Consider the following 13,059-nt stretch of genomic DNA (forward strand, 5'->3'; position numbering starts at 1 on the left):
AAAACTAGGTAAGATGTCGAAAACTTGCAATACATGCGAACCTGAAAGCAGTGCTAAAGCTTCAGAAAACTTTCTGAAGGGTATGCGGGAGGATATATACATAAAGTGACATGAAGTAAGAAGACCGCTTTCACGTTCAAGCTGTTTTTGCCAAATGAACAAGGGACCAGGTGAGTGTTCATATAAGATACGCCAGTGTGCACTTTTTCATTCAACTAATGCCATACAATATACACGTAACGTTTTGGAAAAATGGCGGGGTTCCTCTCTGGTTTTCCGCGAAAGGACAAAACAAAATTGAACTTATCGAGAAAAATTTAGTGTATAATGAAAACTTGAACTATAATTGTTCAACGGATGTAGGTTTTCTGCTTTTATGGTATTCGAAGACTCGCAATGTTGGTTCCTAAATATTCTCTTCGCCAAAACAAAAGTGTAATTCTAATGCTGTGAGGTGCCCGACGCCCAGTGGAAGACAAATCATATGGTCTGAAAGGTGCGGTATGTACGATACAGGTTGTATATCTCGGTCCAGTTGTGTTCACCACAGACACCTTGTCTGCACGTCTGTAAATGAGGTAAAGTAAGTAGTAAGTACAAATATTTTGACAGTTCAAACATCTACTTCAAAATTGTACTTGGTATGCCACAATGCTTCATGTTTTTTTTCTCTCTAAACTCTAACTTCTCTTACGATGCCCGAGTTTCTGGCCGGTTTACATGAACTGCCATCGAATTCCTTGTATATAGGAGGTTACAACAAGCAAGCTGGTCTTACATCTCCTATGAGATTTGTGTACTACGTAGAAAGTATTGAAGGAAGCTTCTAACATTTACCTGAATAGCAGTTACGTGACGCCAGATGTCAGCAGAGCTGCCATGGCACTGGTCGCCATGGCATATGTATTTCATACCTTTTGCCATGGCGACCAGTGGCGCTCAAAAACACTTCTAAGTTCGCATTCACGCAAATAGCAGAAAAGTTGATGAAAGAATTGACAACCCGCGCATATCATGCGCGGGTTGTCATTTAAAGAGCATCGGGTGGGTCATTTAAATGTTACAGGTTCAGACCTTGCCAGCTGCAAATCGTATTTTCGTTCATTGTTCTACGTGCATGTTTACATCACACTGCCATACATTTAAAACAGTAGAATTAACGTCCCCCGCACCATACTTGGCTTCAGTATGATTCGCAATATATTAAAGTTGCATCAAAGAAGCAGTTCAAATTCTCTAACATTCGGTCACTGATGGTTTAAGGTATCGTTGGCACACTAGATTCGCACATAAATGCCACGTTACGTTTTGCGTGAACGTGTTACGATCTGCGCATTTCGCAGTGCTATAAATCAGCAAAGCGCCGATGTGCCACAAGCGGTATAGCAAAAGTTACATGGTCATTTACGTGCCTGCCTAGATGACTGAAAGGGCAAAGCCCCATTTTTTGGAAGAGTCTACTGTATTAATTTCTTTTGAATGCTCCCCGTTCCCGACGTGGTTTGCATTGTTTCGCGGATCGCAGAAATTATAACCATTCTGCACATCATGTGGTTTCTCTTGTGCCTCCGTGAAAGGCTCACCTTTGAACGAGCGACTATGTCTTATGTTGACGCCACCATGTTACGTCCCATTGAAGTTAGGAGAGTGGTACATACCGTAATACCAAATTAGGAGAGTGGTACATCCCGTAATACCAAATTTGGTATAAGTGAAGCTATAGGTGAAGAATGCTAACATTATCCTAATACATCGGAAGGAGATGACAAGGACTTGAAGAATTACAGGCCGATCTTCTTGCTCTCTGTAGTATACAAGCTATTTACAAAAGTAATTGCTAACAGAGTAAAGAAAACATTAGAATTTAATCAACCAAAGGAACAAGCAGGATTTCGAACAGGCTACTCAACAATCGACCACGTTCATACTATCAATCAGGTAATAGAGAAATGCTCAGAGTATAACCAACCACTATACATAGCCTTCATAGATTACGAGAAGGCGCTTGATTCAGTAGAAATATGAGCCGTCATGCAGACACTGTGGAATCAGGGCGTCGATGAAGTATATATAAACATCCTGGAAGAGATTTACAGGGGATCAACTGCTACCATAATGCTTCATAAAGAAAGCAACAGAATACCAATCAAGAAGGGTGTAAGGCAGGGGGATACAATCTCCCCAATGCTATTTACCGCGTGCTTACAGGATGTTTTCAGAAGCCTAAATTGGGAACAGTTTGGGACAAGAGTTAATGGAGAGTACCTTAGTAACCTGCGCTTTGCCGATGACATTGCATTGCTGAGTAACTCAGGGGACGCATTGCAACTCATGATTACGGAGTTAGACAAGGAGAGCAGGAAGGTGGACCTTAAAATGAATCTGCAGAAAACGAAAGTAATGTACAACAACCTCGGAAAACAGCAGCACTTCGAGATAGCTAATAGTGCACTTCAAGTTGTAAAAGACTATGTCTACTTAGGGCAGGTAACAACCGTGGAGCCGAACCACGAGATTGAAGTAACTAGAAGAATAAGAATGGAGTGAAGCACATTTGGCAAGCACTCTCAAGTTATGACAGGTAGATTGCCACTATACCTCAAGAAGAAGGTATATAACAAGTGTATCTTCCCGGTACTTAGCTACGGAACAGAAACCTCGAGACTTACAAAGAGGGTTCAGCTGAAATTGAGGAAGACGTAACGAGCAATGGAAAGAAAAATGGTAGGTGTAACCTTAAAAGACAAGAAGAGAGCAGAGTGGATTAGGGAACAAACGGGGGTTAAGGATAACATAGCTGAAATCAAGAAAAAGAAATGGACATGGGCCGGGCATGTAGCGCGTAGACAGGATAACCACTGGCCGTTAAGGGTAACTTACTGGATTCCCAGAGAAGGCAAGCGGGTTAGGGGGCGACAGAAGGCTAGGTGGGCAGATGAGATTAAGAAGTTTGCGGGTATGAATTGACAGCAGCAAGCACAGGACCGGGTTAACTGGCAGAAAATGGGAGAGGCCTTTGTCCTGCAGTGGATGTAGTCAGGCTGATGATGATGATGATATGAGCCGGAGTCTGCATTTCTACGGTGAGCTGATAGAAATGAAGAGGAAAATAATTCGAAAGAAGACGACGCTCTCCGATATTCTCTCTGTGTCCACACATGCATAAACTTGTGCAAAGTTTGTGATGTCTTTATTCTACGACCATCATTTCTCTAAAACTCCGTAAGATTTTAAAAGGCCACTCAGTTCTTGACCAAATTCCCGTCAGTGGGTATGAGTCACAAGAAAAGATAATCAAGAACTTGAATTGGGGGCCTTGGCTCTTTTGTGCTTGTCACCGACTTCTCCGCTATAAACACACGCGAACAGCGGGACGCGCTGTTTCCATCACGCACTTAATGTGGTGGCAATAAATAGACGCTATAATGTTTCTTCATTGTATGATGCATGGCCCTAGTTTTTGTTCAACACGAACGCGTTTTATGCCGGGGTCCACCACCGCTACGCTGACGTATTCCCTTCACGAATAGAACCTTGCACAATATGAACTAACAGATTTCAATGTAAATGCGAAGAGGAAAAGTTCTGTCGCGGGAAGTCGAACTAGCGACCTCTCCATCCGCAGCGCGCGGCACTAACCACAAGGCCACGGAGCGTGTGTTGGCAAAACTACTGGCGACAAGCCATTTATACGCACCATATACCGTTTGGCGGTCATCAGAGTATGCTAATTTCTTTCGTTCTTTCCGCTGGAGGTGCACTTTGCAAGGTTTGAGCTGGTTGTCGTTCTCCGCATGACTTTGGAGTTGCTGCAGCATTCATTGTTTTGCCCTTGTGACGAGACAATGCACAATAAACGCTGACTACTTGTGAGAAGACGTGCAAGGATTTTATGTTATACCAATTCCTAGTAAAAGGGATCAGCTACATTTTTTTTCGCCATTCAAGCTACAGCAGCTTGATAACAAATGAGAAGCAGCAGAGATTGTAGACGTCACACTGTGTATAGGTATTTCCACCCCTATTCTGCATACGTTGCAAATGTATTGTGAAACGAGTCTTCACCCCGCAACAATATGGAGTGCAATACCATAGAACGAGAAAAACAATTCTACTCCCTCTGCGCAAACAAATGGGAATACAACTTATATAAGTACCTTATTTTCGCCACAAGGCATTGCTTCTGGCGTGCTGTACTTTTCACAATCCCTGGGCTCTCCATAATAGTACTCACTGCTCTCGTCGGAAATATCCGGATAGTCAATGCTGATAACCTCTCGCTCTTGCACATTTCCAAGTTCATATTTCCAGCAACACTCTATTGTGCATTGTTGATCGCCACTGCCATTGGGCTGCATGAAGTAACAGAAAAAGAAGCAAAGGTGACACGACGTGCCAGACAAAGAACTACTCAGCTACACATGGCGTATTTGATGAGAACAGAAATGAAAAAAGTAAAAAAAAATATTTCACGGCTTTACGAGTAACAATTATGACATCGTTATGAAGGAAGCATTATCGGGATCCTGTCGATTGTACTTGACCGCGTGTTTGTCTTTAAGGTAGACATGATTACGTATGCCAATGCATTTTTGTATTTCGAACCATCAAATTCAGCTCGACAGGGTCGCTAATCTTAGCCGCCTGCCCGTGATTAGCACATGACGCCGCCGCAGCTAAAACACTATGGCGGCTAATATGGACTAATAAAGATTGTAGGCGCAAAAGAATTAGGACAAGGAAAGGCAGGACTGGTGACAAAACTGGCTTTCTAATGCTCGTTCTTTGTGCCTCCAGCTTTTGTATTGCACCATGCACCAACTAGCGAGACAACTCGTTTTGGTTCACATATAGAGGCGTTTTAAGAATAATATCTGGGGTTTTACATGAAAAACCGAATTATGATTATGAGACGTGCCGTAGTGGAGGAGTTCGGAAACTTCTGCTATATGGTGTTACTTAATGTACACTGATTCACACAGCGGAAGGTCCTCTAGCAATTTGCCTCCACCTAAATGTGACTGCCGCGGTGGGAATCGAACCTGTCACCTAGACGTCAGGAGTCGAGCACCGTCAGAGCCGCACAGAAAACATACCAATGATCAATGACATCTAATCTGTTCACGGATGGTGGACTATTAACTAGCCGACGCAAGTTAGGCTACTGTGATCAACAGGTCTACAAACTGACTCATCCTTAGACTCAGATCAAGCCTTAAGTCTGAGGCTGAGTGAGTGCGGATGAGCCATATTTTGGCAAGTTCGAGGAAGAGTGAGTCTAAATTAGTAAAATATTGGTTAGTCCGTGTTATCTCGAAGAACGAAATGTATAACATTGATTGAGTCTGCATGAGCTGCACTTCTTTTTTCTACCCATGGTGTCACTATTTGATTTTAGTGTTTATATCACTTCAGAAAAGCAGTTGAATCATTCTCGTGACCAATAACCTGTAAGGGACGTTTCTTTTCCTTGCTGTATTATGCTTGAAATCACTCGTAGGCAGCTACAAGTTAAGATGTCGTTTGTAAGCAGTTTTAATCCGCTAGCACAAGTAAAAATGAAGAAAGTCAGTACATGACGATATCTATAGCAAAACGTGTCAAAAATACTTTGTTAACCTGAAGAATGGTGTTCTTAAACACACGTTTTATTATTACGGTTCTTAGGGGTTGCAGTATAACTTTTCAACATCTTAGTTGGCATGTATAGAATGAGAATTTTAAGTTCAAGACTGGATGTTCACGCCATTGAGTTTCCTATAATTAATTAGAGGGGACTCTGGCGCTGCAATCGTTCAGCGACCATGGGAATAAAGAGTAGTACACGGATTTCCCTTGTCTTTATACTTGTGGCCGGCGGACCGGATTTGCCATCATTTATTGCGGCGTATCGGTTTTGTTTTGAAGGAAAGAATGAACCCATCCGAACTTCGTGACCCGATATGAAATGGTTAGCCTAAAAAATAAGGTGGTAAAGCCGAACCACTGGACATATGCCAATTTTTTTTCGAAAGGAAACAGCCCCAAGCCGCACGAACACACATAAAGCCAGAAGTATGAAAATTAGCCAAATCCGTGTACCACCCACCATTCCCGTCTTCGCTGAAGCGCCGTGCGATTCCGCTCCTATAGACATTAGCGCCAAAGTTTTCCCTTGCGTATATTTAAAAAATTGTGTGGTTCACGCCAAAAAAAAAAAAACTTGACATTAATTTAGACAGGTGTTTCATAGGAGCATTCTACAAAATACAAATCATAGAATCAAATTGAAACTGTATTTGCTCTGAGGAGAGTGTGACATATAGTTATAGCACTGAATAATGTTAGGTTAACATTTCTTGACAGCGTCCTTTATTCACTCATTCATTTATTCATTCATCCATCACTCTGGTGTGGCCATGTAGCTAAGTGGCGATCTAGCAGTTTTAGAAGAGCGGTGTAAGTATTCAAAATAAGAACGTAATGCATTGCCATGCATTAGGTTTTAATTTAAAAAATACTTCATAGCATTCCCGGTTTATACGTTACATTTTTTAAGCACTCTTGTGAAGCTTGTCGACGCCAAGCTATATTATAATAAAGACGATAGTGTTTCTTGGGGGCCTTCAACGCGAAAATTTCGGTCTGTCGGTCTGTCTTTCTCTTTTTCTGTCTGTCTGTGCATTGGTCTGTTTGTCTGCAGTAACGATACTCTAAACGGCACCAATAAATACCCGAAACGGCCAACCGCATCCTCAGACCCCAACAATATTGCTCAAGTTTCAGCGTTCATACTTGTGCGATTGTCAATTAAAAAGCAATAATTGCGCATATCTGAGGCACCATAACAAGTTTCAATATTTTGTAAGTGCGTCTTTATACTAGAGAAGGCAGACATAAGTAATTCTAAGGTCCGTAGCGTTTATCACGCTGCACTGACAATGCAACGCGATGCTCAAAAAGGCAAGTGTTTCCAACACTCTGCTAAGATGACTCTGTGGTGGCACCAGCCCGTCGCTTTGCGTTCTACACCTTATTGCCTTCGAGACAGGCGCACATCTTTCTCCGTGGGCGCGCACACCTTCCTTCGTTTTCGAAGATAACTGGCAGATAGTGCACGGGTCTAACGTGATTGATTGATTAGTGGGGTTTAACGTCCCAAAACCACCATATGATTATGAGAGACGCCGTAGTGGAGGGCTCCGGAAATTTCGACCCCCTGGGGATCTTTAACGTGCACCCAAATCTGAGTACACGAGCCTACAACATTTCCGCCTCCATCGGAAATGCAGCTGCCACAGCCCGGATTTGATCCCGCGACCTGCGGGTCAGCAGCCGACTTTAGCCACTAGACCACCGTGGCGGGGCTGTGTAACGTGCCTCAACGCGCTCGTTCGCCATCACTGCACGGATCGAGACTCTCTAACACAGCGCTTCCATAATACAATTCACCAATTGTCTCGCGCAGAACATCAAATAAATGTATTGTTCACTCTCTCCTCACGCAGTCTTTCTACGGCATTTGCAGTGAAACATGCATATACAGGGCCAATTTTTACTAACAATAAAAATCGTGACAAAGTTGGAAGCTTGGACATGTCAGTGGGTGTTCGCGTAATTTATAAGCACACACAAAAAAATCTCCAAGCAGTAACTGAAAAAAAATCCTCATAAACGGGAAAATCTTCAAAACCTGTAAAGTGGATCATGATAATAAGGAACTGACATGGCTACATACCTCGGAGGCGTTGACGTCCTTTTGCTGTGGATGCATTGTCTTACAAAATGTCTCTGGTGTCATGTTTTGTCCGGGATAAAACTTGTTGGAGTAGTTCGCTTCCGTACTAACCTTGATACAATTCTTTGGCAAAGTACTGCATGAGAGAGAATGAGAGAGAGAGAGAAGAATGTCGTTAGGAACAAAGCACGACAGATAACTGCAGCAACGAAAGTAGCTTTTATTATAGGCATGTGTGGTATTAAAGCTCCTGTGCGTGTCAAATAAATGAGAGAGCATGCGTCAAACACCACACGGCTACTTCCACACGGCTGATATGCACGGGAAGGTGCTCCTGGGAAGTGTTGTCACTTTTGGAAGGAAATGACAAGGTGTGCACTCTCCAATAATTGGGCAACCTAGCACTCTGCTCTTGCAGTAGCACACAAAGCTTCATGACTGGAAAGGGTGTGCTTATAGCTTAAGCCCTGAACTAGCGAAGGCGTTCCGCTTCCTGCGTATATGGATTTTGCTGCACAAAGGCAAACACCCAAACGAGCAGGAATACACGGATAACAGGCCATCTTCTCTCTTCTTAACATTGTTTTTGTGCTCTCTTACTCATGCATTCCGGCCGGTGTGGGTGTTCGCCCGTTTTTTGATAAGTGGTTGGTTATACGCATGCACAAAGATGAAACTATGTAATTCATAGAAACAACAGCCATTAGCTAGGCGAAAATGTGGCAACTCATCAACATTGTCATAATCTAATAAATTTTGTCATTTCGCTCATGCCACAACATTCGCGCATGCCCGAGTGTCCGGCTTCTGTATGTATATATTGAGTGATCCGGCATCTATTGAATCACTGTTGAAAATTAGCGCTTGTGTGTTCTGTAGGCCCTATCCTCGTGAATTCAGTGCCGCGCTTCACTTTATCCACATGTTAGACCAACAAGGTCAACAAGCTACACTTGCTAAGTTCATTAGGATTATGAGAACTTTAGATTGTTTTCAGCATTTTTTATTGATACCAATAGAAAAATGTTGCATGTGTTAGTATACATAAGGGCGTCCCAAAGTCGAAGACTGTATCGAGACCTCGTGTTAAGAGCACATTGTGGTGAAACGTAGTGTTTGTGGCAACATTAGCAATAATCATAAAAATGAACTAAACACGTAAAAAGCATAGCAGTAAAGAATCATACAAAATGAAAACAAAACATACGCAATGAAACAAAACGAAGCGATGAATAAAGCTAAGCAGTAGAAGCGAAACAAAGATACAAAACACTGTAATACATAAAATCTGCCAATTTAAACAAAGTGAAGCTATGGAAAGGATCAACAGTAATACTTACCACAGATGAAGGCTGATTTACATACATTGAAACAAAATGAAACGCACAATGAAACATATGTACAATGAAAAATTATGCACAATGAAACAAAATGAAGCGATGTATAAAACTAAGCAGTGGTGCCGCAAAAAAGAAAAAAATGCTATAGTAGGCATGATGTACCAAAGCTGATGTACCAACTGTTACATGGTCACCTAAACATAGACAAGTCCCGCTACATAAAGCTATCCGCAGCTACAACTATCGGCCACAAATACTCTCATACCCTTGCCCCTTACAGATTTCACACAGATGCCTTCAAATTCTCGTTCTTCCCGCTTGCGATCAGAGAATGGAATAACCTGTCCCCCTCCATTACCAGTAGCACATCCTTACCCACTTTCAGAAAACTTCTAGAAAGCGACTTGATAGCCTCGCAAACATATATGGTGCTATGTGATCTCTCTGCTTATTTAAGTAAAGTGCCAATGTGATCGTACGTTGGCAAATGTGCTTATATGTTTTCTTTTTTTCTTGTTGTTTTGCTAATATATTTTTTTATTATCTTTTTCTTTTCTATTGACTGTACTTAATCACTGCCTTAGATTATCCACCTGTTATAATCCATCTGGGATTGACAGTATGTATCAATAAATAATAAATAAATAAATAAATAAATAAATAAATAAATAAATAAAAGGAAGAACACTCTTGCTAAGCATTATATGTGTGCTTTCAGTTCAGTCCTAAATTGATGTAAAGGTCTTGCATTTTTAGGGAAGCTGGTATTCTATTTCATAATGTATCAATGAAAATTGAACACTGAGTTCAACTTAGTGTGTACTTTCGGCAAGATAACGTTACTGTTAAGCGCAAATCTAGTACCACTATGGGTAAACAGGTCAGTAGATGAGAAGCAGATTGAAGGTAGCGCCTGGGTTATGTAGACCCCATAATGAAGGCTGATGAAAATTTCGACCACCTGCGATTGTTTAACGTGCACTTAAATCTAAACACGTGAACCTCGAGGATTTATTGTCCTACTGTATGCAGCTGAGGTGGCCGAAATTCGATTAGATGTCCAGCGAGCCAGTATTCGGCCAGCCAAACCACAAGACGAAAGTGTTGATGAAGGTGGGGGAACGTGGTAGCAGATTGATTGATATGTGTGGTTTAACGTTCCAAAACCACCATTTGATTATGAGAGACGCCGTAGTGGAGGGCTCCGGAAATTTCCACCACCTGGGGTTCTTTAACGTGCACCCAAATCTGAACACACGGGCCTGCAACATTTCCGCCTCCATCGAAAATGCAGCCGCCGCAGCCGGGATTCAATCCCACGACCTGCGAGTCAGCAGACGAGTACCTTAGTCACTAGGCCACCCAGACGGGGCAGTGGGGTAGCAGAGTAGTCCTGATTAACTTGGACCATCTGAGGCCCTTTCACGTCCAACGAAGTGTGGGCGCACTGGTATTCTGGCATTCCTGTGGGGTGTAGAGTAGGACCTGCGTACCCGAGCTAAGCAGGGCAGCAACTCGCTTGACAGACTAAAGTGCTGCTTGTGAAGCGGGCAGGCCCATGATTAAAATTGGACTAACCTACCTGACTACAAACTTGATTTGCTCCTTCGTGCAGTTTGAAAGCTTTCCACTGTTTTTCCCTCCGCTCGCTGGGCTCATCAAGTATTCATCTTCCCACGTGCAGTTCAGATCATTTGGATACCCATCCATGACAAGCTCTGACTTTTCACCGTCGTGAGTGGCCCCTAGGCTGGAAACAAATGTACCAAGTGAACTCGCTGCCGTAACGTTGAACACTCTTTAGTAACGACTCTGGGGCATTCTTACCGAAGCACTTGAATTCTGTTAGCGTCACTCCGTGTTCACGTTCAATTGGGTTGATATCCTAGCTGGACTGACATTCACACGATATTCATAGGAATGGCACATTGCGCTCCTTCTGGAGTGTTTTAGCAGAAGCATATTCGCCGGACAAGACAAGCAGAGTCAAACAAGTGATAGCGGTTGACTAATGACCAACCATGTAGAGTGTTATTTCTTCGTACTTATGTGTCTAAAGCCTGTCATCGTAGGGTTTGTTTCTTCAAAGAGCTCGACGGGAAAAAGTGGCTCAAGTGATGAGACGCGGCTTAATAAGTGGCCCTTAACTATTTCGGTAGAGACTTTTTGTTAAATGTGCACTGAAAACAAACACACAGTACTTATGCCAACGGCAGCTTATCTTCATTGATTGCCACTTGCGTGACTTGAGTCACCATTCAAGCAAGTATGGCGGCTACTCTGCCGTACTGAAAGTCCATGCAACCACATGCAAGTGTCTGCATGCTTCCTTAGTAAACGGATGAGCGAGAGCCATAGCTTAACATGCGATCGATTCTCTGGACTTTATGCGATCAATTCTCTGGCCACTTTATGAACGATTCATTCTTTTGACCCGAGGACGTGCTCACCTCACACGGCTCTCGTTGAAATCCGCACGGAGGTAAAGTGCGTGAAGGTTGGAACCTACATAGGCCCTGCAACACTTTCTGAGCATTCTCAAAAGATGCCACCGAACGGTAGTGGCGGCTTCTTAGAACATACCAGCTGAATACTGCAGTGCGGCACGATGCTCGGGATATACAATCAGTTTTTGAAAGAACTTCAAGATCACTCGCTTCTATTTGTTTGTAGAAGTGATGCCAACACTCAAAATGACCCCTCCATACACAGAAAATCCACGACCCTTCTCTACACCGTGAACCGCGTATTTTGGCCGCGGCATGCTACGACGTTTTCGCACTGCCCTCTGTCGTGCTACAATAACACACAATGAAAAATTACATCGTTACGCGCACCCCCTATACCATGTAGCTTAAAGTGCGTTCACTAGACAAAAGGGGAAAGAAAGCGCTTTAATCACGTGGCGAAATTTGTAATTATACTCGTGCTTTCCGGATTTCAAAGACTTTTGCCACAGTCGATTATTCATTTTACAGTCAACTCATTTAATAATGTCACTTGACGTTTACAGGACCTCATTAGGCGTGTCATGACCGGCGCTATAAACCACTAGAACACAAACAAATGCGACATGTACAGGCTTCTGTACATAGTGGATATCGCACATTGTGTCGTGGAATAACGCGACAGCTGTACAAGGCATTGTAGTATGCCAGTCACTTGCATGTACTTTTATTTATTGACATATCTCATGTTGCCTATACTCCGATAGGAATTAGAAGGCTAGAGGTACGCTGGCCAGGTCAACATCTGCATTCTTTTGATTAAACATCATCGTCATCTCAAAGATACATTTTTGTGTTTTTTGCACAAAATGATCCGATTAGGAATTTTTAGCAGTTATCTTCCGTCGAGAAATCTGTAACGCTGAATAAACCGCTTGTGACTACGAGCTTCAGGTGACATTGTGTGATCACGCATGACTTCATAGTTTACACAAACTGCTCATGCAAGACCACAGAATACCATATTGAGATCATGACTGGATATTTCATGGACATAAGACAACTCTGCGTGCATAAAAGTTTTGATTACATGTGCTACACGTGGTGCGTTTTTTGCCAAACAAAACAAAGACATTTGTGTAAAATGAACAAGCCTAGTGTGATCAAGCTGGTGTCTTACTAATAAGAGAAACAAATATTCAACCCCAGTGTCACAAAATGGGTCTTTGAATTTCGCGGTTGTAAATGGTAGACAATGAGTGCATGCGTGCATGCTGACAGTAAAACATACGCATGTGCGATCTCATGAGCGACCGTAAGTACTCCGCTGTACGTAAGTGGGTTATCCTGTGCCACTACGGCACTGTCGTTTGAGCAAACTTCTGCGACACTAGCCACACCTGCAAAGATAACACAGTTGAATTTTGTAAAAACAAGACACGCAGTGTTCTGGCACATGACAACACAACAATTAATTACGTTTCTAGTGTTAGTCATGTTCAGAGTGCTGTTGCAAAAGCGATTAACTTTCGTGTCACATGGGTGCGGCAAGTGG

The 13,059-nt window shown here is 42.7% G+C and overlaps 1 protein-coding gene across 4 annotated transcripts in view; it reads right to left on the bottom strand.

Annotated features, from left to right (window-relative positions):
* Positions 1 to 303: 303 nt before the first annotated feature.
* The window catches only part of LOC119182049 (venom metalloproteinase antarease TserMP_A-like), a 62,362-nt gene continuing 49,606 nt past the window's right edge, over positions 304 to 13,059 (bottom strand). For 3 of the 4 annotated variants that reach the window (XM_075872019.1, XM_075872018.1, XM_075872017.1), the window contains 5 exons: positions 12,796 to 12,904; positions 10,640 to 10,807; positions 7,718 to 7,853; positions 4,158 to 4,352; positions 304 to 567 (listed from right to left, as the gene is read on the bottom strand). In XM_075872019.1, the coding sequence (XP_075728134.1) occupies positions 481 to 567; positions 4,158 to 4,352; positions 7,718 to 7,853; positions 10,640 to 10,807; positions 12,796 to 12,904 (695 nt within the window). In that variant the 3' untranslated portion in view covers positions 304 to 480. The remainder of the gene's footprint in view (positions 568 to 4,157; positions 4,353 to 7,717; positions 7,854 to 10,639; positions 10,808 to 12,795; positions 12,905 to 13,059) is intronic. The other variant, XM_075872020.1, reaches the window with a different exon arrangement.

This window comes from Rhipicephalus microplus, chromosome 8 (genome assembly GCF_043290135.1).
Source record: "Rhipicephalus microplus isolate Deutch F79 chromosome 8, USDA_Rmic, whole genome shotgun sequence".
NCBI lineage: Eukaryota > Metazoa > Arthropoda > Arachnida > Ixodida > Ixodidae > Rhipicephalus > Rhipicephalus microplus.